Genomic DNA, 26,419 nt, shown 5'->3' with positions numbered 1-26,419 from the left:
CGTTGAATAAAAATTATAGTGGTTTATATACTTGATAAGTTTAAACATCTGTCTTTGAAAATGAAGGCTGTTTCTTTTCTTACAAAGGAAATTGAACAAATTCCCTAGCTGCAAAACAGTCACTGAAAGTCAAGATAAAAGTTAATACGGAGTTTCTATTACATTTTCTTTCTGATTCTGTTCTTGATTATATTTAATGTCTTCACTGCATAGCTCTTCCACATATGGATTGTTTTTACGTATGGAATCAGATTTTCTGGACTAAAATGAATTAATGAGGTTTTGTATTTGGTTCCCCTGCCCCTCTCCACCCTATATCATGTCTGTTTTGGTAGCCTAAAAAGATGATTACTAACCATTTGGTGCCCTGTGTTTGGCTATTAGTCTTTTCTTGTCAGTGTGGAGGGATACAGCTCCTTCCAAGGTGCCTGTGAAACTGGTGTCTGGTGCACGTGAAGATTTTCCAGGGGCTGTGATATTGCTAACTTGATAATCAGGCTAAAGAGCATGAAAACAACTGGTTTCTTCTCAGTGGTCCACAACACAGTGTTTTAAATGAAGTAAGGTATTGATTTTCTTGGCTTTTGGGTCTGTTGCCACACTGCTGTTACAAGCATACTAGGATTTTATGCTTGGTGAATAATTTATAATATAGGTAGTTGTATTTGATACCACTATGGTAAATCCAGTTTGGTACCACATGGTAAAAAGAAGCAGGAGGCTCTATATTAGCAAAAGCTTTGCTTTGCCCATACAACAGAGTTCTGTGTGAGAACCTGTGCACGCACAGTTCTGCTATAGCATCTTTTCCTACCCCTGATTGGTATGGCTTTGCAAGCAGCATCGTGTAGTGGAGATCTGTTTAGGGTAGTGCGTAGAGAGACTACAGAGAACACAGTCATGGTGTTTGGATATGTGTTATGCTAAAAGATGGTCAGACACAACAGTTTAATCATCAGAATAAGTAAAAAAATTATTCTTGTTTATGCTTAAAGCATACAATTTCAGTATGTGATAATTCCTTTTCTGAATTTCACCAGTGATGGTGCTTTTTATCCCTGATAGTATTCTCACCAGTGGCAGCTTCCTATTATATGGGGATGGATTCTAAGCAAAGCATAAGGAGTACCTAAGAATGTTTGTTGTGAAGTAGCATTGTTTTTTTTTTAACGTGCTAGAAACAATAGTATCTTTAACCTTTTGATTTACAGCTCATCACTCATTTCATTGCTGTGGCTTATGACTGCAGATTAAAATTTCTAGCATTCATCATGCCTGATAAAGCAGCTTATTGGGATGAATAAATGACATTCTAATTAGAAGAGCAGCCTGAGTGAGAATAAGCTGCTTGAACTAGCTTTGATGACCGAAAAAAATACCTGTAGCTAGTTTCTCAAGATTATCAAAGAGGTCCTCAAATTAGAATGTCTGTCTTTGATCATAGATGCAAGGAACAAGGCAAAAAAAACTGCACCAAGTGGAAGGCAGTGGGAGGAGATGGTTGCTGTGGAATGGGAAACTATGGGGAGTTTGTACATTCAAGCCCTTTCCAGGCACTTGCTCCACCAAGTAGTGAATGAGGTATCAGTATGTGGCTTATTTATGTTTTCCACCATAAACTAGTAATGCATGTGTCTTCAAAAGTTAAATTGTTTAGGTTAGTTGTAGAGAAAAACCCCTTTTCTGTCATTCCTTTGTCATCTTATCCTGATTTTTTCTATCTTGCAGTATGACAACATTCAAACAGCACTAATCTTTTGTAAGACTTCCAGATGGCTTTCTTAGCTTCGTAATTACCACCATCTCACTTACACACTGCTATGGATTTGTATGGATCATTGCAAGACATGTGCCAGTATAACACACAGTCACTTAGCCCAAATAGTTTGTAGCCAGAGGTTCCAGTTGCCTGGCATCAAACAGGATTCTGTAGTATTAAAAAGTAGAAATGAATACAAAGAATGTTTCCAGGGCTGAGGTATAAGCCTGGCACAGGAGTGACAAAACAACACGGGAGGAGAAAACTAAGGACGTACCACTGGGAGATAGTGGGATACTAGTATTGTTGCACAGTTTCGTTATTTTGCTGTGCTGAACTTAACACTTCAAGAGTAGGATCTGATAAAAATGAAAAAAACGAATCAAGTCGTTATCATAGAGATTAATTTTGAGAAGGGCCTTGCCAAAGGAAGGCTTACTTAGATAAAATCCTAAACAAAAGGCATGTGCCATACAGAGGTGGAAGGGATATGTAGTGCAGGTTGGATGGAAGATTATAGACCAGGAATCTTTAAGACAACATCTTGTATTCTGTGGTTCTTTGGTGCATCAGATCTGGCGAAGTGGGACAATGGAATCTGTGAGTGTGAGGAGAGTGCCAGCTGGGGCATGATTTCACGAGACTGGTACCTTGCACGCAGCATAGCGCCAGGGGCGTGGGACAGTGAAACGGTGCTGCCTGTGGTCTGGCACCTGGGCTCCAGCAGTGGCCCTGTCCTTCAGGCTGCCCAAACTTCCTAAATGGACAGTGAAGGAATAATCCACTAACCAGCAAATTTTCCTCTGATCTCAAATAGTTCATGCTTTGTTTAAGCACTGAAATTGGAAGCTTTGGGTTTACGCACCTAATACAACTGTCAGTGTCTTATCCCATGTATAAACATCTGCCCATTTTTTCTGAATCTAACTGACCTCTTGACCTCAGTGCCACCTTGTTTCAGGAAGCATTTTATATATTTTATATTTTTACTGATTTAAAAACGCTGCTTTGGGTTTGCTGCTCTTTTTGAGATAGACTGGGTGTTCCCATTTAGTATCTATCTTCTTTATGTGATGGACCATTTAATATAACAATATTTTATTTGTCTCAATTCTAAACTAAACTATCCTAATCTTTTTGATTCACTTAATATGGAAAGCTTTTCATCCCTTAAAAATATTTTTGTAGTTGTCTTATGCTGGATTTCTTCCTGAGATGTCATGAATAGACCTGAACACAATATTCAGTAAATAATGTCATTGATTTTCTTGCACTTGGAAGCATATAAATCTGCCAGTTGCCTTGCATATTCTGTTGCACCACTTGCATGTTAGTAATTTGTGATAACTTCTTAAAAACTTAAAATAAAAATGTGCCATTTCTCTTTTGCCCATTATTTCATAGGAAGAAGAGCAGGTGTCCTTCACAGAAGTCATGATAAAAAAAGGCGTCCCATTCATACTGTGCTTAGCTGCTTGCTGTACTGAGTTCTGAGAAGGGTCCACAGAATTTTAGGTGTAGCTCAGCCACCTGGTTCTCAAGTTCCTCCATGGTTCTTGGCTTTACGCAGTCTAGCCCTACTGTGCTGTTGCTCTTATTTTATCAGGTTTTTTGATCTCATTTTCTTATAATGGCTGATGATATTTGATTTTCAAACTTACTTCTCTCAGGTCTTTAACTCATAACATTCTTGTGGAGATTGAGGCTGGTAAAGAATACTCATCTGGCTTCTCTGCAATGTGTTTCATCTTCTATACTGTAGCTGACCTCTTACACTGTCTGCAATCCTAAATCTTGTATTACCTGCTCCTGGTGTTTTTTTTGTCTTTGGGTACTTTTTAGGAAGATCCTCCATATCCTTTCTAATACTATTCTGTATTTTGCTATCCCCAGGTTACTTTGCTAAACTGAAATTAATGTATTTTTGGCAATTTTGGTTTTTGCTGCATCAAGGGTTCAGCGTAAAGATCTTTGGAGCCAGAGGTTGCAGTAGTCCAAGGGAGAGAGTTGTAAGTAAAATGAAGTTGCAGAGTTGATGGATTTAGTAATACAGTGATGATACAGTTTTCATTCTCAAGCTGGGCTCAGCAGAAGGATAACTACAACCATTACTGGGTTTTGTAACTATAGAAGCAGTATGCTTTTCAGGTATTTCTTTTTTGTTTGTTGTGAATACGTTCTGGAGAGGTTTAGTAAAGGTTTGGTAAAGTTTATTCCTCTAGATGTTTTAATGTGCTTAAACAATGGTCAAAAAAGATCACAGGGCAGGATTTCAAGTGAGCCCTGGGAAAGATAAATCAAAGGTAATTAGATTAGTCAAGGTATGGTCATACCGGTCCATTTTTTTAGTATGCTGTGAAGGCCTCAATTCTCGTAATTTTGCTTAAATAGAGCTGGGACAAACTTGAATGCGCTGAAATTGAGGATTATTTTTTCACATGTTTTTCAAATTTTCAAATGATCATGCTTGTTCCTGTCAGCTGATGTGCTTACTCTTAATTGCTGCTAGATCTTGGAATGTTGTACACAGCCCTTCTTAGGAAGCAAGGTAAACAAACTATTTATGAGTCTGGCTTATCTTACAGGTTTTTTTTTTTTACAGAAGTAAAAAATTAGAAATAAATTTGTGTAATTAAAAGTATCCCTAATGAATATGCTGTACAGTGTTGTCTGAATGATCATTATAATATATATGATCATATATATGTCTGAATTGTCATTATAAATTTAAGTTTTATTAATGGTAAATGATGATATATATTTTGTCCAGAAAGAGAGAAAAAATACTTTTTATTAGTTTTCTCTAGTTAAGAATCTCTTTTTATTAGTGGAACTCAGAAGAGTTCATATTCAAGTACATGCCTTGGCTGGTCTATTGGTCCTCGATACCAGATGTGAGAGGTTGTCCTTATTATTGCTTTGTGTGTTCTCAATGTGATGATGCAGAATCTAATCAGATTGTGAGCAGATCCTGAGGATATTTCTTGCCTTTTCCTTGCTCTGTGGCATTATCTATTTGGGTTAAGCAAAATGTAAAGAATGCCTGTTTTCTTTTGAAGCATTACACATTTGTCTAGGCCTAGGCAAGTTTTTCCTCCAGTTTGTTGGTCATTTCTATTATGTTTTATTCTTACAAGTTTTAGGTAGAAAAAACATATTCAAGGGTTTCCTTCACTTAGTTTTATGAAATATTTATGTAATTTAAATCTTTTATAAAGGAGAGAAAATAAAGTGTGAGAGGTTAAAACCAGAAATAGTTCAAAGTTAGTTTCCTGATCTGTTTCATTCTGTCTTGCAGTAAGTTTGCAGCTAGGGTTTTTTCCCCCAGTACTTGGAGTAGAAGTGATTTTTGTTGTTCTCTCGATCCTTCATACCCCTTATACCTCAGTAGCATGGTACCATGGCACTGAAGGGTGGTTCTTAAGTAAGTTGGCAACTTTTTAGTTTAGGTCATTGCCTCCTCAATATCCACTACGGATTCATTGCATTTTCTGCAGAACTGTCATTTTATGGCCTTGGACAGTTACCAGGGCACTCAGTTCAGAACTGGAAGGGAAAAAACACTGAGAAAACTATGTACAACAAGATAGAACTTTTCCTTTTTTGACATAAATTATAATGCCTACTAGCATTTATGGAAATTTCCATCTGTGCTATCTGCATAGTCACAGTTCAGTGGTCTGATATTTAGTGAATATTAGTCCACATTGGGAAGAAAATCGTGGCAGTCTGTAATGCTGTTTGCCATTATGTAGTTTCACATTTTGTGTTGGCATATGTTGCGTGAAGTAAGTGCCATGACTGAACTAGGCAACACACTTAAGAGTCAGGGTCTATTTCTTGGTCTTTCACCACACTGTGAGTCACTATTCCTCTACAAAAATCTATATTGTAAAATGTTCATTCACCTTTGTGAAGTGCAGTGAGATCTGTGAGCTTGCTATTCACAGTTTTTAATATTGATGCTTTAGCTTTTATTTCCACACTCTGCTGTGGTATGTGGTACTGTTATCTTTTTTTTTCTTTTCCTAGGCTATTTTGTTTGATTTACATACATTAATTAGCACTGCAAGATTCTTCACAGTGCTTCCGGGTACTGAACGTAAACAAGTGTGTTTCTCAGTGTGCCTTCAGACTGGGACCCTGACTTACCTGGCTGTCAAGCTCTTCTCTCTGGGTTGTATTTCATAACAGATGTTGCAGTTAGCTTCACTTGGGGTTTTGCTTGCCTCTGAAGTTGAACAAATGATGTAAAATTTAAGAAAAAAAAGTTTTGTTGCATGAAGGACAAAAAACTACTAATTAAAACGTCACATTCGTTTGTGGTCCCAGTTTTCTGGGCTAGATGGTTCAGTGGCCCTGAGTCAGTAAGTCTTGATGCTTTCTGGGAGATGGAGCGTTTCTATAGCCCATTGCCACCCAAGCAGGACTGTATGTGTGAAGTTGGAGGATTTCAGTTTTTCCAAAAGATCTCTTAAAATGTTCACAATTATATTAAAGTTTACAAGAACAGGGATCAGATACTGGCAAAGAAATAATCATCACTTTAGTCGTGTTACGTTAGATTTATGCTATTGTCTATGATGATCAGTGACCAGATCCCCATAAGTGGCTAGACAAAACCACAAATCCATAGTGGTTCTGTGGTGTTTGGTCACTCGTACATAGGAAACCTAGGCTGAATTTCCATTGCTGTTTTTTTTCAGTATTGAGGACATGGCCTGTCAATGGTGAGAGGTTTGTGGGTTGATCAGTAACAATTTATTGGACTGCTGTCTGATAAGAAGGCTGATCGATGCGATTTATTCAGCAGCGTAAAAATTGTAGGTCCATTTCCATGGGTAGCACTGCTGAAGCTGAACACCTTTTCCCTGGAGGAGGACAAACAAAAGGAAATCTGTACCAAGTATCTAGTGATCTAAGAAGAGATCAAGAGTGATAGGGTTACTATTACAAATGATGAAATGCACACTTCTGCACGTTGCTCGGTAATACAGCAGGCGTTCATTTAAGGGGAGTTTTTTTTAAGCATACAGCATTGAAAACATATATAATAGGTGCATTCATTTTAATATGCTCATTCATTGAGAGCAGGCCTGATTAATTAGTGCATGTCACCATCTGGTACTTACTGAGATTATTCATTTTTAAAGGTGTAATTGTAGGGAATGTTGCACATCAATTAAGTTCCTTTTAATTGAATTATGTTAGTATAAGGTATTACTGAAGAGGGCCTTCATTGTGATTCAGCCAGCATGCATCTAAAGGAGACCTGCCAGCCTGAAATTACTCAGAACAAAGGGGAAATGCCTGAAATGCATGTTTATTGCTATCGTTGTGCACTCCACAAAGACGATGTCAACAAATAAGAGCTGCAAAAATAGTTATGCATTTCTATGCAAGGTTCAGTTTCCTGGCATGAGGATATCTCAGCTGATTACTTTTTAATCTCTGAATCTGTCGTCTTCTCCCTCTGACCTGGAAAGTGATAATACACTTTTGCATTTCTGTTTGTTTGATACCAACTTAACAGTGCTAGGCTGAGCCCTCCTGTGTGCAGTTGTGTGACTTCTGAGATGAGGAGCTTTATTCTTATTTACACAATGAGTGATTTGGCCTTTAAAGCTGATAAACTATCTGTGCTGACACAGCCATTCAGTGAATAAAGTAGCACAATCTGCTGGGTGCAGCACCACCATTAGGAGCAGAACTTGTCTGTCTGTACTTGTTCCTGTCACCGACTCGATGAATTTTAGTTACATAGCGTCAATGCACTGCAGTGTTTCCATGTATAAATTGTGAATAGTTATGCTTATCAACTTACATAAAGGACTTTGTGCATTTCATCCCTGTATCCCAATGTTGATATTACATATTTACTGTACATTAAAGAAATGCTTTCTTTAAAAGCCTAGTCCTCTTTTGTATTTAACATCTGAGGTTGTTACTGCCTGGATTGACTATCAATTACCACAACTGACTATCTTCAGTAAGTTCTGTCATCTGAACTACTCATTTCAGAAGAGCCCTGAGCTCTGTAGAGTGTGCATTCCTGTTCCTTGGCAGTTACATGGGCTGTTATGGAAGCAGGGAAATTACAGAAGAGATGACACCTGATCGCTACCAGCTTATGAGATCTGATGTGTGATTGCCTGGACCTTCTTTGGTTTGGAGAGTAGTGATAAGAATCTAGGAATTAACAATGTCAGGATATTTTTTCTTGTTATATTTGTGTTTTTATTCCCTTCAGTGGACTTTGCTGCCCTCTACCAAATTACAGCTGCTGTTAAAGCAAAGGAAGCAATAGCCTGAACATGTCAAATGTTCTATTTTGTTGGGGTTTTTTAATACTGAAAGATTTAATTTCTGTCGTCACTTATAATCACACTCACTGTAATTAGCACTCATAATAGAGAATCTGTAGTTGAAACAGTAAATGTATTTTCTTTAAAGGGAGAGGAAAACATCAGAAAAATAGCTTTTTGTTGTGCAGCAATGAAGAAACTGCTTGAATCTTTTTTAGAATGCAAATACTTGTTTAGACATGTACAAGTCTAAAGAATGTAATTTTTAATAGCATAGGAGTGCTTCTGATATCAAGGTATGAAAGTAGCACAGATGTTTGAATTCTTATAAGATACACACCTTCAGACAAGAGGAAACGTATTTCCTCTTTGTCACAGCGTCAAAGCATTCTACAGGAATTGCTCATTCTGCATGTGCCAAAGCCAGTTGGAAATCCGAGAAGCCAGTGGCTCTTGTCTATGTCACAGACTGTGTCAAAAGTCATGTTAGAGGGTGTGGCTGTACTGAATAGTAAAAGATCTAAAATACCTATGCATGTCACGTATTTCCTGCGTATGAGTTGCATATCTGTATTTACCCAGACACGTCAACATGTATTTTGTTTTTAAGCTAAATTGCTGCAGGTGGTACTCCGGGGACATGCAGTGTATGTTTGCATGGAGGTATGACCTTGCTTTAGGTCTCACTCTGACTGGTGTGTTGTGTTATGGTTCTACTAAGCTTCCTGCAGCTCACATTCATATGTTGAGCATAGCACCTAGTCAGGTTAGAGGCAAAGTGATCAGTATCAATGTATCTGAGCAAATGAGAGGTACAACATTTGTACATGCCAGTGGTACGACATAAAAATGTACTCATACAGAGGTGTACAATAGAGTGCTTTCTTATTTCTACCCCAAAATTATTAGCAGTAAATGTTTGACCTGGAAGGCCGTAGAGCTGTCTAGTTTGTGATAAGATTCTAGAGCAAGTGCAGTTCATGCAATTTTGGAGAAATAGTATCAGTCAGCTAAATCTTAAAAGCAACACCTGCATGTGCTAACCCTTTTAAATTGTTCAGAGGTTTTATGTAATGGAAAAATATAATCTGCAAGAAAACATTCTTGTAGATTCCTCATTAGTGTAACTTTACTCCTTTTATTTGTTAAATACATGAAAAAAGGAGCTAACTGGAGTATAAAATTATAGTTTGTGCATGCACTCACTCTCTCTGTCTCTGATTTTAGGGGAATTATTTCTTAATGTAGTTTTTCTGCTTACAATATATGGGCTTGCAGAGTGTTGAAGCAACAGATTTTGGCAGAGATTAAAGAAAACAATATAAAGGTATTTTACTCTGTATATACAAAACAGGCTGAGAGTTTGGGCAGATTTCTATCTGGCAGATTCTCTATCTCTTAGGTCACGTAGAGAAAGCTTTTGGCACTGACTTTTTGGCAAAAAGCTTTGTCTGGAAACATGTAGTCAGCATATGAAATCTGATAGCCCTGGTACCAGGAATGTGTCTGAAGATACTCTTAACGGAGTTAGGCTTCAGCCCCATCTGGTGTTGGAACAGGATTGCTATATTGGTGTTTCCCAGCATAGGGCAGCCCCTTCTCAAAACACACAGTATGTAAGGACAAATTCATACAAGTGTCAGTTGTACTAATAGTTTCTATTGTTTGCTACACTGATGAAAACCAGCTGTGCCCGTGTTCAATTCCAGCATAGCTATCCTGCTGCTGAGTTACGAACCACAGGCTCTAGAGAGAGCTGCATCTTTAAGCAAATGGGTTCAGTAATACTCTTTCAGTGTACCTGTGTAGTCAGCATGTCTGTTTTCACCCAAAACCTGTAAGAACAGAAAACGATAGATTCTCAATGCCTGTGTTTAGAGAAGCAGCAGCGGACGTACAGATTCTTTCACCTCAGTAAAATGTCTCCGATAATTTGAGTTACACAACAGTGATGAAGAGACCAGACTTGTGGATTTGGCTTAGCAGGCTTAAAATCTTCAGGCATTAATTCATGGAATTCTCAAATCCTGGACACTTTAATGACTATAAAGCACAGCACATTTATCTTTGGTCTTTACTTAAGGCTGATCTTTTCAGGAACTAAAAAAGTTCACTTTGAAAGGTATTTTCAGTTATTTTTGAGTTGTTACTGCTGGAGGGGCTAGGTAGAAAAGCTACGTGTGAAACAAATCGGGGACTAAAAATCCACAGCTGTGTTTTGACGTTACAGGAATGGTGTATTGCCACTATTGTAAGCTAAAGGAAGAAACAGTGACTTTCTGGAAAGGTTTCCCCAGCATTCTTATCTGGCTTTTGTAGCATAGCAGTCCAGCCTGTCCCTTCAACCCACTATCTGTCCAGTTATAATTTAACTCTGATGGAGGAAGTGCTAAAATGACAAGAGTTTGGAATTGCTTGAACATACTTTGTCACTTAAGATGAGCTCATACACATTAAAGCTAGAACAAATGATCTCAATTGCTTTTGGGAGAGTAAACATATTTTCCTGTCTCATGTTCAAGTAGTTGCGTTGAAAGCAATGTGCACTAATCTTCAGTTTTATATCCTTTTCCTAGCATTTGTTTTATTGGACAAAATTAAAGGTCAGTGGTCCTGAACTAGTCAAGAGAGAATTATTCTAAATTCTCAGTCATTGCCATTGCTCTCTCTTCTCTGCTTCAGTAATACAGGACTTAGCTGCCAAAGTTATCATTCTTCTCATACATAGAGAATTAAATCTGCAACTTTTTTTGCATTTCAATTACATAGTTTTGTAAATTTAGGTAAAAAGAGCTAAGATGTCAGTAAAAGGCTACTTGCTTAATCCAAGTTGTTCACAGCGTAGAAAATCTAAATATAATGATCAACCTGGTATTTTCCCCTGTTCTTACCCTTTTTCTCTTTTGTGTTTCAGAATGATCGCTGCTCAAAACAGTAGCCATTCTAAGCAAACAGAGTGGAACCATATCAATTAAGTCCTTGCCATGCACTGAACAAAGCACAGCATCAAGCGCAGAGCTCTGGGAAAATGTCTGCTTGCAACACTTTCACTGAACACGTCTGGAAACCTGGTGAATGTAAGAACTGCTTCAAGCCCAAAAGCTTGCATCAGTTACCCCCAGTATCTGAAAAAAAAAATCTCACGCATGGAAATCTGAAATCCAATGCAAACCAAAGTAGCAGCCATCGTGGGAGAAATACAGGAAATTTCCGACCACCTGTGGCAAAGAAACCCACTATAGCTGTGAAACCCACCATGATGGTAGTAGATGGACAGGGTGTATGTGGTGAAATCAGCACACCGGACCATTGTGAGAATAAATCAGTGCCTGCAGGGTGGAACCGAAACAAAGCTGTCTTGAACAAAAAACCACTGAACAATAATAATGAAGATGAAATTGAAGGTTATAGCCATGTTCACAGGCCTTATGGCAACAACGATGATGTAGGTAAGATACCAAGTAACAATAACAATGGACTGACAGAAGTTTTGAAGGAGATTGCGGGTTTGGATACCACACCTCAGCTAACTGGAAATGAAATGAACTCAAGAGAAACTTTCTTAGGAAGAATAAATAATTGTTATAAAAGATCATTAGAAAGAAAGATCCCTCCAAGCTGCATGATGGGTGGTATGAAGGATTCACACAGTAAGCACGTTATTCTGAGTGGAAGCACTGAAGTAATAAGTAATGAAGGTGGACGTTTCTGTTATCCAGAGTTCTCTAGTGGAGATGAGAGTGAGGATGACACATTTTTTGGCAGCATGCAAGAAGACCATGAGAGCTGGGATGAAAGTGATGAAGAGTTGCTAGCAATGGAAATTCGTATGAGGGGCCAACCTCGCTTTGCTAATTTTAGAGCTAACACCCTATCTCCTGTTCAGTTCTGTGTTGACAAAAAATGGAATACTGTGCCCCTTAGAAACAAGTCTCTCCAGCGGATCTGTGCAGTAGATTATGACGACAGTTACGATGAAATTTTAAATGGTTATGGGGAAGAAACTGTGATTCTCTATGGGCAAGAGAGCATGCAGAGCGTGGTGTCTTCTGATTCTACATCTCCTGATTCTTCTTTGACAGAAGAGTCTCATTCTGGAACAGCAAGCAGTTCTTCACAGAAGCTCAGTAACAGAGGGTTGTCTCCTAGTACTCCTCAGGACCTCAAATTGATTGAACCAGAATATGAAAGTCTTTGTGATAATCAGCAAGTGAAAGATGTGTCAAAAGCTCCCAGAAATGGTCCAAAAAGTCTAGAAACTCACAAGACAGTCCTTGCACTCCGACTGGAAGAGAAGGATGGCAAAATTGCTGTGCAGACTGATAAGCAAGAGAATAAAAATTCTTCAGATGTTTCTGGTCAAGCTGTAACTATAAATTTGGTGCCTGTGGAAGAACAAGCAAAACCTTACAGGGTGGTGAATATGGAACAACCAGTTTGCAAGCCATATACCGTAGTAGATGTATCAGCTGCCATGACCAATGAATGTAAGGAGAATCAGCCTGAAACCTCAGAAACCAAAAATACATCATCTAACCCAAGCTCACCAGTAACTCCAGGCACGCCTGTTACATCCTCTGCAGCGTCACCTATACGAGTAAATACTAACCTGAAAAAATCCAGTGCAATTAGATATCAAGAAGTGTGGACTTCTAGTACTAGTCCGAGACAAAAGATACCTAAGGTGGAGTTAATGGCTAACAGCTCAGGACCTTCTGTTCCTCCCAGGAAGACAAGCCACAAGTCAGCTCCTACTTCACCGACAGCTACAAATATTTCCTCAAAAACTATCCCGGTTAAGTCTCCGAATTTATCTGAGATAAAGTTCAACAGCTACAATAATGCTGGCATGCCACCTTTTCCTATTATCATTCACGATGAACCCACTTACGCTAAGAGTTCCAAAAATGCTATTAAAGTTCCTATTGTAATCAATCCAAATGCGTATGATAACCTGGCTATCTATAAAAGTTTTCTAGGGACCAGTGGAGAGCTATCCATCAAAGATAAAACTACTAGTGTAATAAGCCACACATATGAAGAAATAGAAACAGAAAGCAAAATGACAGAAGCCATAGAAAGTAAACCCACTGAATTTTCCCAGGCAAAGGGGGTGACTAATAGCTCTGAATGCAGGCTGGGTTCTGTGGCTCAGAAGGTCCAAGAGTTTAATAGCTGTCTCAGTAAAAATCAGATGTCCCCACAGAGAAGTCATTCTGACCACAGCTCCCCAGCAAGAGCGCAAAAGGCAGCACCAGAGCCTGCAGCAAAACCTAATGTAACACCAGAGGCTTCTGTTGGCAGCAGCAGCAGTAGAGAGAATGCAAGCACAGTGCTTTCACAGATTGTGGCTTCTATCCAGCCTCCGCAGTCTCCTCCAGAAACTCCTCGGTCTGGACCCAAGTCCTGTAGCATCGAAGAACTGTACTCCTTGCCCCCTGATGCAGATGCCACTAAAAACACCCTGGTACGACCCAAATCGCTGTTTACATCACAGTCTGAAACAGAGTCAGCTAAGACCGTGGAAAACACTGCCATTAAAATGCAGAAAGACTCACTTTCACAACCAGTTGCCACTCACTCTCCAACACCAGTGAGAGCCACCCCAAATACCACAAGTCCCAAAACAGAGCAAGCACCACCATTTCCTCCTCCAAGGTCCACTTCTTCACCCTATCATGCAAGTAACTTGTTGCAAAGACATTTCAGCAATTGGACCAAACCAAACAGTCCCACCAGGTCAACAGAGGCTGAGTCAATCCTCCATTCTGAAGGTCGGCGAGCTGCTGATGCGAAACCCAAACGCTGGATATCATTTAAGAGCTTCTTCCGCCGCAGGAAAGCTGATGATGATGAGGATAAAGAGAAAGAAAGGGAGAAAGGAAAACTGGTGGGTCTTGATGGAACTGTTATACATATGCTCCCCCCTCCTCCAGTTCAACGTCATCACTGGTTCAGTGAGGCAAAGTCAGACTCCAGTGAGAAGCCGTCGATTGTTTTCATGTATAGATGTGAACCGGCACAAGGTGAACCAAAGGTTGATCATCCAAACAAGAGTGGAGTGGAGTCTGCTATTGCAGATGTGCTAGCAGAAGACAAAGAAGAAATGCAAGAGAAGTCTCCAGAGGCTTCTGAACAGAAAATAACAAGCCATCCGTCCCCACCTCAGATTCCCAAGAAATTCCCCAGGTACTCTGCTCATCTGTTTTAGTCACTTAGTCAGTTGTGAATGTTCTGTATATGCAGTTGAAAGCTGAAGAAATTAAGCAGTTCTGTTAAATTAAGTGCAATTTTTTTCAAAGTATATTTATTTTAGGTAATTTAAGGCATATTTTTTAAATCTTTGGGTTCAGAAAAGAAAACAAATAATTACTAGAAACAGTACCTGATATTTGGAGTTTGTATTGCAGCTTCACTAATACGTCACAGTAGCCATGTTACGTTGAATCAGATAAATTTTTATGACTTCCTAGTTTAAGAAAATCATCTTATGTTATAGGAATCTAAAGAATGTCTCTGCAGAAATAGAAGGCAACTATTGAAAAGTACAATAGAAATTAAATGATCAGTGACTCATAAAAGGTGGTGTGCTAACTTTGTCTCACACACCCAATACAAGAGATGCTAATTAACTTGATGCTACACTGCAACATCACTGCAGCAGTCCCAAAATAAATCACGTGAAAAAGTAACAATAGAATTAGATTATCTATAAAATAATCTATCTCCATTTTGTAAGGCCTTTAGCAATGAATATACTTTGTCCCCTAACAGTATTGGATTCAGTAGAGCTCCATTTCTGCCTGACAATTTTGTTCAGCCGTTTAATTTTTAAATTTTTTTACATAGGCATTTACTAAAATGAATCATTGTTCTAATTCCTGTGAAAATACTTGGCCAGTAGATACTTATCTTACTCCTCTAAGTTCATGGTAGTTGGATGGTTTAGGTCTGTCTCTTGGTTTAAAGGTCTGCTTATTCCCTTTTCCAAGGGTACACGTGCTTTCTTCGTTGTCTCAGAACACAAACTGTACTACTTTCCATGTGCACATCGTGTTCAACATACCACTGCGTTCCTACAGCTCATGATAGTGCATAATCTAAGAGGACTGGAGCCATTTGTTGCAGTCAGTCACGTGGGCATAGTATGCATTTCACTGAGTACAGACTGCGGCTGTGGACGTATTGGAATAAGTCTTCCATATTATTACATAAACCAGTTCCAAAATAGCTTTAAACTGGCATTATTTAATTCATTATAATAACCTAGTGGTAGGAAACAAAAAAATTTGTAAAGTGTGAGCCTCAGAAAACGTATCATGGCAGTGTTCTTTGGGGTTTTTTCTCTATTGTCTATACAAGAAAGTTACAGTGATTTTTAGTTAAAATGGCTTTAAAGTTGACTTAAACTAATAGAAATCTCTCTGTGCGCATAGTTTGAGTTTACCGTAAACTGATTGCTGCTTCTCTTAAAGTAAAGTAACAATATCTTAAACTAACCAAGGGTGACCATCTGCACTGAGTGTAATTAAATCACTTTTTAATCACATCTTGGGAACACTGACACAGCGTTCTCATGAAGATTAGCTTTTCAGACTGTTTGCCTTTAATCAGACATGTACAGCTTTGGGGTTTGTAATGTAAGGTTTATCATAGTGTGATGTAAAGCTGGTTTCTGTAGATTTATATTTGAAGTAATTGCCCCAAATACAAGACAGGATAGTTTCCAGAACCTTAGCATATTGTCTGTTTCTGCAGACTTACATGAACTGTAGTCTCAGGCTCAAAAAATTTTATTTAAAGAAAAAAAAAAACCCATGAAAATAAATAGTGTTTAAAAAAAAAATCCCAGTACAAATTTTGGATGTGAGTTTCAGAAACATTAAGTGCTTTCACAAGCTATTAAAGTCAGTAGGAGCTGTAAGCATTCAGCATCCCTGCAAGGTGTACACCACAACAGAGGGGTGTGGGCACTGACCAAAGGGAGAGTCCCTGTATTTACAGTGCATGTTACAGTTTAAGGTTGAAAACAGTGGGGAATGTGCCCGGGGCTAGAATAACCCTTGATGGGAGTGTAGTCTCTCTCAACCTACCCTAAATTAAATGGGGGGAAGTAGGCAGCTTTAAGAGCAAGTTAAAGAATCTGAGAAGTTTGGCTCTCAACCCCTGTTGAGAGGAACCCATGTGTTCTGTTGTCTTCAGGGGAACCTAGAGAAAAGGAGATTGTCCCCAGCTGGGGTTTTAGCAGCATTACGGAACACATTGCCATCAAGAGATTCACTTGCTCCCACCTTAGTGCCTTGCTCTTGTGCCGGCAAGACTGTTGATGTGGTCACCTGTGGTGAACCAGACTGGGGAGGTGATCCAAGAGAAAAATAACTTTGCAGCTATTTTTCAGCCAGATCAATTCCCTGATCAGACAGGGGGACCAGCCAGGAAGGAGCAGCTGCTTGTCTCAGTGGTAAGAGGGCAGTAACAGGCTAATGGCTGCGGTCACAGTTGGTATTTGTTCTTAGACTACCCTAGAGATGGTGCTCTTACAATTTGTGTTTTATATTTTTTGCACTATTACTGGAATACCTTCAGCCCGTACTGTTGAAGGCAATTGGTCATTCTGTTGTGGCTCATTCATTTATTCCAAAAAGTATATTTACTCTTATTTTTCTGCAAGTCGTGATGATGCTGACTAAAACCGTATCTCACAACTTTCCCTGGTGAAAATTGGAATTTTCCAAATGCTAGAATTGCAGTTTCTTCTTTCTAACAGTATTGTGCTATGGTTTCTACAAATTTCAAAGAAAATACACTGAGATGCTGAGAAACACACTGTGGGACCATGGAACAGTGATTATCTTTATCCTTCTGTATTATATTCAGTTACCTTGATGCAATTTGATGCCTTAAGTTATTTGGGTTTTTTACTTAATTTTTAATACTGTTAAAGAGGCCAAATGAAACCTTACAGTGCCAAAAAATGAAGTTAGGTTGTTTGTTTGTTTTGGGTTTTTTTGGGTGGTGGTGGTATAAGGGTTTTGGCTTTTGTTTTTAATATCCTAGTAGGTGAGTGTTGGATTGTCAACTCCCTTTTTTGCACAAACGGGAGACATAACAGATGAGAGGCTGTGGTTATTTTGTGTTGACTCTTCAGGTATTAGTAAGAGGATGGTGATAATTCAGGCTAAAGTATGTGCATGGAGATGATGTTTAAAATCTCCAGTTAAGCTTGCAGAGGCTCAGAGGAAAACAAAAGACATGAAGATACCTATCAATGAATGTGACACTTTTCTAACTCAGAATGCCAGTGACATAAACTCGCTTAAAAACCAAACCAATGACCTGGAAAATAAGATGAACTTTTTAAATGTCAGTTTATGGGGAAGTGGGTGTGTCTTGAAAGCATATTAAATGAAGATACAGCATTTCCTTACTTTGCAGTGGATTACGAAGCTGCTAAAGATTGATAACATAAATACCTTCAGCCCTGTTTTGTGGTTAAAGTTGTCACTTGAAAGGTCAGTTTTTCCCTTTCAGCAGTACTTGCAAAATACTTTGTTCTTTGGAAAGCTGAAAACTGTCTCTCTTTTACACAAAAGAACTCGGTTTTGTTTTATCCCTGTGATTGTTTCTTTCTCTTTGATGCCAGGATGCACATATGGTGGTACAAAATGAGCTAGCAAATGCTAATGTATTAAATTTACTAAAAATTTATAGATTAATTTTTGCTAAGAATCAGCAGTCAACATCAGCTTTACCATTTTGGAATGAAAATAGGTGTTCTTTGAACACTTGTTCATGATGCAGCAGTTGTTCTCAGGGAAAACCTAAAAATGACCTTTAAAAAAAAAACATGGTGATACTTCTGGCCTAAGTCACTGTAATTGATGAAGGTAGTACAGCACATAAATTTAAAACAAAGATTCTTAAAAAGGCTTTATCTAGTGTATCAGACTGTTGCTATTGGAGTTTCACAGGATAAAGGTTTCTTCTACATTGAGAGATCACTGCTTACACCCAGTAGCAGCTTTTTGGATTGAGACTTTTCCTAAAAGAGAACTGCAGCACAGTCTTCTGATGCTTCCTTTCCTATCTTCATAAACCGCATCAGAGCTGAACTAAAACTTCATTCAGCAATGTTTTTGACGGTAGTGCCTTTGTCAGTCAAGGTACAACTGATTTGTGCACAGCCAGCCATAACTTCCCTTTATAGGATCTTTGGGCCAGTCTTGGATGAACTAAAGATAAAACTGTATGTTTACTGAAATACTTCCTTCAGGTAGTGAGATCTGTACATCCATCCCATTCTGGTTTACATAAGTGTTACCGAAATCTCGGAATGAAGAACTTATCGACACCAATGTGATGTAGATAAGCAGACACTTCTTTATTGACAGCTGGGTGTGTGAGTGAGTCTTCTCACGATCAACGCACACCAAGCTTCAAAATCATACACCATATATAGAACTTATTTATGCATATTCATTAAGTATCATGCATAATCATAGTATTTCCCGTAAATCATTAACATACTCTCCTCCCATATCCGATTCTGCGCAGTAAAGGTTAGAAAGGTCCAGAAATGGGTCTGGGGTACGATTTGGGTAGGTGGTACATGAGTCGGTGGTCGCGATCTCCCCCTGCCGGAATTACCTTTTACTAAAGTTCACGGTTTCTTGGCAGGTAGCTACAAGCTGTTCCAGTCGACTCTTCCCAGTTCCCATTAATTCTGTATTCTGACTTTTCAATACACTTTCTACATACAGAAGACTAGTCAAATACAAAGAAATCTGTAAAATCCCAAATTTGTTACCTAAGTTTTAAACAGTGATTCTAGCCCATTCTTCTGGCCTTGGTACAGGACTGTACAAAGGATTTCATAGCAGCTTTTACTGTGCAACTACAAGTTTCATTAAAATATATTTCTTATTCTAAATGATTTTATAAAATCAAATAAAGTTAATTAATTCTAACTTATTAGCAGATCTGTAACATAAGTAGACATTTCTCCCTAGCTAGTTGGGATTGCCAACCTAATTCCTAAAATAGTTAACTTTGTCAAAAGGATTTGAGTTCATAATCGATAGGTAGGAGTTCTGTTGTTCTGTAGCTACAGAACAGCACTGTCCTGTTGTAACTTCTGAAAGGAGTGAAATGCTTATACATTTTTTTTAAATTCTGGTTTGAATATTTTTCTTAAAAAGCATGCTTCTCCATTGCGGTTACATACTACATCAGCAATTTTCATTCTTTTAAGGCTATTTTCTCTTAAAATAGCCCCTGGGCATTTCAGGGTACAGTTTAATGGGCTCTATACTTACCAGAGGACATATATAACAGAGCTTTTGGAGATGTCATGTTGCCCATTAAATCTTACCCCAGTGCCACAGCCATAGTACAAATGGTTCACCTTGAGTAACTTCCATCCAGATTGCTGCCCCTGAATTTAATATAAATGTCAGTGATGGATGAGGATCTTTTAGAGAACTGGCCAAAAATTTCCACAGTTCTTACCTGCCATGGAAACATTTTGTTAGTGTAAGTCAGGGGTCCTCAAACTTTTTAACCACGGGCCAGTGCACAGATGAAGTGGCAGGCAGTCATCTGCGGCTGCTTGGTTCCCCCCCAACCCCCGGCGGGGGGGTCTGTAAATACTGGAGGCCGGATTGAGGACCCTGGGGGGCGGTATCCAGCCCACTGGCTGTAGTTTGAAGAACCCTGGTGTAAGTGATCCTCAAATGCTTTTTGTTGTGCTGCTTGCCTTGAGTTTGCTGACAACTGTTTACACTATTTGCTTTAAATTACAGTAAGCCAAATGTGATTTCAAGAATCTGAGTTAGGAGTTAGGGATTGAATTTCCACGTACAGGCAATGGAGAAAGACAGTTTTGCTGCAGTGATTTAGAGCATCAAGACTTAAAAGGCCCCAAATGGGTTGTCTGTTCAGTGGGTTTTTTAGTAATTCAGTTATGCCATGAACTGTTATTTAAGGAAAATAAATAGAGATGATTGGGGCTAGGGATGTGCCACAGTGCACATCTTCTGTGGCCTGGACCCTGAGAGGGAGTGGAGCTCTACATGTAGGCTCTCTTAATGCAGTGGGACAGGAGCCATGAAATTACCCTGAGTGCTCTGTATATCTAGCGGAATATGCATGTTATAACGGATTACTCAGTAAAATCAACTGGAATAATTGTTTTTCAAAAATGGGGTCATATGTTATTATCAGGATCACATCCAGAGACAAGCAGGAACAACCACCATTGCCACATTCCACTTTCTCATTGTCATTGATCCAATCTTGCAGATTCCACAGCTGCTTCAGAAACTACTTGAGAACAAAATCTCTTAAATCACTGTAAGGCTCTATTTAAAACAAAGTCCTTCCCAGTTTAGAGGTCCTCTTGTATAAGTCTTGAGGGTAAGGTTCTCACCTGAATCCAAAACCTTTTAAGTGTAGCTTGCATAAATTGGTGAGGAGAATTCAAGGATGTTACAGCTGAAAAGAAAATTCTTGCTTGAGTGAGTCTACTGAAATGGCAGAAATTCTCACCTGAAAAGTTCAGGTGAAACTATTAACTCCCCCTTCTTTGCAAAACTATTTTGATTTGCCTTTTTCTAGGTATCAGCAAGGTTTATTTACCCTACTCAGCAGTGCTCAACAGTGTTTTTAAAAGCATTAACCATCTACCTTACCCTGTTTCATCAACGAAAAACTTTTGCGAGGTTTTTCTCTGGAACATGTCTGTGCTACAGAATTGGAAATTGTGCATATTCATTAAGCAAAAGGTTTGGTAATATGTTACATGAAAAATTGTAAACACTGAGGACTGTTAAAGAACAAAGTAGAAGGGATTTTACCATTTATTATTTTATAAAATCAGATTAAGAAGTGGTAAATCATGCATTATTGTTCTTAACTCCTCTAATACAGTCTGTAAAACGGAAAGACTGAGAACTTAAAGTGGATAAAGAAAAATGTATTTTTTTGTATTGCACAGTTAATCTGTGGAACTCATTGCCATTAAGTTTCACTGACACCAAAGAGCTTAGCAAGATGTCTTTACTGGATTATCAAATTTATTCCCTTTATCCATGCAAACATGGCCTTATACAAGATTTAAAATATATATATGTCCTCATTCTTCAGGACTAAGCAGACTTCTAAATATAAAAATTAGAAATAAACTTTACGGCTTGGTTATTTCAGACTGTCAGTTGAGAAGATTCTTTCACTTTCCTCTTAAGTGACTATTTCTGGCCGGTGGTGGTGATAAGGAACTGAGCTGCATGAGCCACTGGAATGGTTTTTTTGTACCCATAATGTACTCTGGTTGAAACCTGTGCACCAATCATCTTCACTCAGTTTTTGCAGAAATAAAGTGGTCTGTGTTCTAAGTAGAAGTTCCAGTGTAAGGTGGCCTTTGGCAGCCATTAACCTCTCTGCATTTTCCCTTGAACGTTATTCACTCGATTTAGGTTTTAAATTGGCTTTGTTAGCTTAAAAGTGTAGGGCTCAGGATTCTCAAAGGGATCTCTTTGAAACTAAATATATCTACAAAATACACAGATATTTTTTTTTCATAAAACTAAGTCATCTTCCTCATTGAGTGCTCTCGTAGGACTACCATTGATTACTGGTTTGCTGATGTCCACTCAGGGAGGAGATCAGTGTCTCAGCTGGGTCGAAGGCCACATCAGCTTTTCTCTGTGTTTCTGTCAATAGTTTCTGCCACTTGGATTTATATGCTGTCCTGCACAGAACTGCACTCTGTCAGCTTGACCTCTAGATCTGATCCTAATTCAGGAATGCACTCTTGGAATCTCTCCTTATAAGTGTCCCACTTTATCTCCCTCATATTCACTGTTGGTTTATTACTTAATGAGAAAGCGTCTTCTGAATAGAGGAAAATACAGGTCATGGAATAGCTGTAATTCCACTGTCCTTACAAAAAATTAATGCACTATGCAGGCTGCTTTCTGGATACTTATTAGTCTCAGAAGACCCAGGCAAGTTAGACCACATCATCTTTTGGCTATCCTCCAAAAACTGTGAAGGAGAGCCTGAAGGAAGGAATTAAGGGCATTTGTAGCTTTTAAAAAAATGGTGAGCTTGTGCACATGTGAATGACAAGTATGTGAATTCAGTGGGATGTTATCTGAAGGACAGTCATTTTTATGGCAAGTTTTTTGTGCCGCACATAATCTCAGCTTCTCAGGAAAACAAATGTGTTCTCTGTGTGCAGAGGGCTGATCTCTCCATTAACTGATTAGTTGTTGAGTTTCAGCCACAGGTGCCCAGGGAGCAGAGTTCTCTAAGGTAATTTGTGTCCTGTGAAGTTTGTTTTTGAAATAAAAACGGGAAAAGAAAAGGCTTGGACAGAGGAGGCTACACCCACGATGGTAAAAGCTAAATATGTGCTCTTATGCAAGGCATCAAAGAATCCATCCTGGCAAATTATCTGTAAATACCCCAAATAAGGAGTTAGCTTTAAAGTATCACTTGCTGTCAACAAGCAGATACAAAGTTACACAAAATCGGGCTGTAATGGTTCTAATCTCGGGGCTGCTCTACTTCCCTCCGAAACTAGTGGATTTTACTGTTTAATTAATGAAGCAAAAGCAATTGGGATTTTGCCTCTGGTAGCTTTACTGAGTGAGGATGTTTTCCCCGTTTGTTCCTTCTGTGCTCTCTGAGCGCTGATAACGGGTTGGCATTGTGCCCGCTGAGGCACTGCGCTGCCATACCCACGCTTGAGCTCTCAGTCCTCACTGCTACAGTATGGGGAAGCGTTTCCCCACAGATTTCATGGCCTGACATCTAATTGCTGTGATTTAAAGATATTAGATTCAGACACTAAATATTCACTTAAATCTAACAGTAAAGTTAGTCTACGTTCTTAAAATTTCTCTTGAAATTTGAACCTGCTTTCCCCCTAATTAAGATGACTGAGACCATAGCTGTCTACCAAAACAGCGATGTAGTAGACTGAACCATTTTCATCTGCGAAGGCAGTGAAAGAGTTAAGCGGGCAGGGCTGTAACTAACTGGTTTCCTGGGGCCTTTGGCAAGTCCCTGGGACCAGCCCCCGAAGGTAAACATTAAGGTGCAGTAGGTGAATCACTCTGTGCAGAGTTCAGCCCTGTTGCTTACAGCTTGCACAACTTGTAGCACCTCAGAACACTGTGGAATCAATGGCTCGCCAGAGTTTCAAGACATGATTAAAAGACTCAAGAAGGCACTGAAAGAATTTCCTTTAATGGGGAATTGTGTGAGTGAGTACAGTGGGTGAGTTGTATTTTTTTCTTTCTTCCTTTTTAGCTGTTGGTTTACTTTGGCAAATGCTTCTCAGCTTAGGTTTAGTGTATGTGCTTGCATGTGTCTGGTTTGGAGAACGGGTGTGTTCTGTACCTCACCAATCAATACTAAAAAATTACTTTGAGATAGCATAATTCCTGGTTTGTGGCAATGATAGAACTGTAAAGCTACTAGAAAGCTATTTCTGCTTAAAGAAAACATTCTTACTGAGGAATGCAGGTATGTATGTGATTTACAGCAGCTACAAGTCCTTAGTTGAATTTCTCATCATCTTGTTACTGCTTTGATTTTGTGTATGCTTTACTCTGGAATTATATTAGGTTAACTCTTTAATGTGGATATATTTACGGCACATGGAATGTTCTTCACACCATTCTTATGCATGGTACTAAAAACGAACAAAAAATTTTATGCTGACTAAAGATTACATCTTGAACTTATGCCATTTTTTCTCTTTTACTAACAAGTTCTAATAAGTTTTGTTTGTATCAGCGTGCAGTTAAAATTCTTGAGTCTTGAGCAGAAACAGCATGTGCGCGCTGCACCGTACATGGGGTCTTGTGTTATGCAAAGTATTGGCATGTTTTAATCTCTGTAGTCTGGGATTGCTAGAAGATTGTGTATCATGATTTTCAGTTTTTTGGCTTTGGCATAGGGACACATATGCCTATAGTTCGTGTTAACTCTTTGAGGAAGTTTTAAATCTTTACCACAAAAATTAAATATCTGTAGACATAACTGATGTGGTGATCATCTTTTGAAGGAGGAGTTTTAGTCCTATCCTATGTGGAAGTCACAAGTACTTAGAATTCTTGCTGTTCTATTTGATCAGTCTGTAGTAATGAGAACTACTGAACAGGATATATGCCCTTGAGATGTGGCCTATAACGAGTATTTGTTTCTGTGAGTGAGAGAGCATAAAGGCACAGAAATATTTTTGCTCTGACTTTTTTTTTTGTGGCATATTACTGATAATTGCCACCATGTTTTCAATAGGATTAGGGGGTTTGTAGTAAACCTGAATATGTGTGTGTGTGTGGATATATATATGTAACACACATAATTTTAAAATCATACTGCAATAAATACATCCATGGAAACGGACTGAATCCATGATTCTCACAGTTTTGTGCTGTAAGTCATCACTGTTTGATTAAAACTTCATAGCTAAGAGCAAGCACAGAGGAATATAGTCATGGCCTTTTGCAGTTGGCCTAATGCAGTTAGATTTTAATCCTGGAAAATTTTATATAGGGAATAGATTATTGGCTTAGATGAGCTACTGGTCTGTTTCCCAAAGTCTCAGTTCCCTAAATCCTACTGGTATATGAATGTATCATTAAAGTTTTATACATTTATGGAGACTTAACAGCCCCCTTGCTTTACCTTGGTATCTTTGATTAAAGCAGAACTGTCCTGCTTGATAAAAAGTACATTCAACTCTGCTGCTGTCCTATGAGTCCTACATGTTTTATGCAGAATCATGCCTGCCTATATATATGCATACGTGTTGAGTGTAGTTAGCTATAAAACATTTTATTACCCCTTTTGTATGAAAGGCATGAACTACTGCATGTTACTATTTCAGTCAAAAGTTGTTTCTTCTTAATAAGGAAACTAAATATTGTAGAAAGTTGTCCTTAAAAAAAGGAGGGTGAAAGGAGCTTATTTCTTCATCAGTTCATTCCCTTTCCTGAAGGTATTTAATGCCTAATCTGGTGTTTTGCCAGTAGGATCTAGTACCCAGCTGTGGTCTCCAGGTGATTTTATTTTGTTTGTTTCAGTCAAGTGCCCGATGATACGACACTAGAGGATTTGTCCCCTCGTGTTCCTAGAGCCGTGTTTGTGAAGCAGGACAATGGTGGCAGTGCCTCGGTCATACCAGTATCATCTATCCATGTCCCACAAGGGGAGGAAGAAAAGGAAGAAACTTCAAATTCTCCTGACTTAAATCCTTGCAGTGCTACATACAGCAATTTAGGTAAGCACATTCTTGTGGAAGAAAATGTCAATCAGATCAGACTGTGGATTACCTTTCCAGGCTGTGAAGAATCTTGTCTTGTGAACAGCTTGATACCCTTTCATAAGGTTAGTGTGTAAAGACAAACGTTTTAATATTAATTTACAGAAAATAAAATTCTGTTGTCTCATCCTGAGACAGACAACCAAGAAACTGAAGATTCAACAAACTCCAAAGGTTTTTTTTCTGTATGATTTTAAAATCTATCTTTTAATTGCTCTTCATATCAAACATCTCACATTCTTTTATCTATTTGGAAGGAATTTTTGTCAGACAGGTTTAAAATACAAAGTAAATTACCTATTTTTTTTTAGAAACAGTAAGCAGATTTCAGTATTTTTCCAAACTTCCACAAAAGATAGGACTTTTTATTTTAGAGCATCAATAACTGCTAAAATATTTGTAGTAGTTTTATCTGTTGACTAAAACCTTTCTTATCCTAGTCTGAGAGCTTACTTTTGCTCCTTCAGAAAAGTTTGATATGAATGTCCTGAAGGTTCTGCACAGTCTATTCAACTATCACTGAATTCCTGACACTAATATTAAAAAGACACGTGTATGCAGGGCTTATCTGGAGGGAAGATAAGCAAGCAAGTCAAAGAAGCATCTCATGATACACAGTATCAAGATTGCCAGCCTATTTTTGATTTGAAGTACTGCAAATTTAGGAATACAGACAGCCAGATTTCTAAAGAAACCAAAAAACATTGTTAATGTTCGACAGTATCTGAATACTGTTTTTCAGTGATGCTCCTGTGCTGCAAGCATACCAACTTACTAAACATTTGGACAAGAGCAGACAGTGTTGAGATGGCTCACAAATGCAGGGGTTTAGCGTGTCCACATAGGTGTGAAGGATCAAAGACTAAATATTAAACCCTCAAATGTCTTTTTTATTAATTAATTTTATTGGTTTATATTATATTAATATAATAATAGATATAAAGTATATTTATTTTATATTTTATATTATGAAATAAATATATTTTATAAAAATATGAAATAAGACATTAATAAAAAAAT

General features: G+C 38.4%; 1 protein-coding gene across 6 annotated transcripts in view; it reads left to right on the top strand.

Moving 5' to 3' along the window:
• The window catches only part of PEAK1 (pseudopodium enriched atypical kinase 1), a 119,776-nt gene that overhangs the window by 70,525 nt on the left and 22,832 nt on the right, over positions 1 to 26,419 (top strand). For 3 of the 6 annotated variants that reach the window (XM_040600075.1, XM_040600073.1, XM_040600074.1), the window contains 3 exons: positions 10,979 to 14,253; positions 23,230 to 23,346; positions 25,161 to 25,357. In XM_040600075.1, the coding sequence (XP_040456009.1) occupies positions 11,093 to 14,253; positions 23,230 to 23,346; positions 25,161 to 25,357 (3,475 nt within the window). In that variant the 5' untranslated portion in view covers positions 10,979 to 11,092. Of the gene's footprint in view, positions 1 to 5,803; positions 5,870 to 10,978; positions 14,254 to 23,229; positions 23,347 to 25,160; positions 25,358 to 26,419 lie in introns of those variants that run through there. The other 3 variants (XM_040600076.1, XM_040600077.1, XM_040600078.1) reach the window with 3 other exon arrangements.

The sequence above is a fragment of the Falco naumanni genome, chromosome 7, assembly GCF_017639655.2.
Source record: "Falco naumanni isolate bFalNau1 chromosome 7, bFalNau1.pat, whole genome shotgun sequence".
In the NCBI taxonomy this organism is placed as follows: Eukaryota; Metazoa; Chordata; class Aves; order Falconiformes; family Falconidae; genus Falco; species Falco naumanni.
This window is presented reverse-complemented; position numbering and strand designations above follow the sequence as displayed.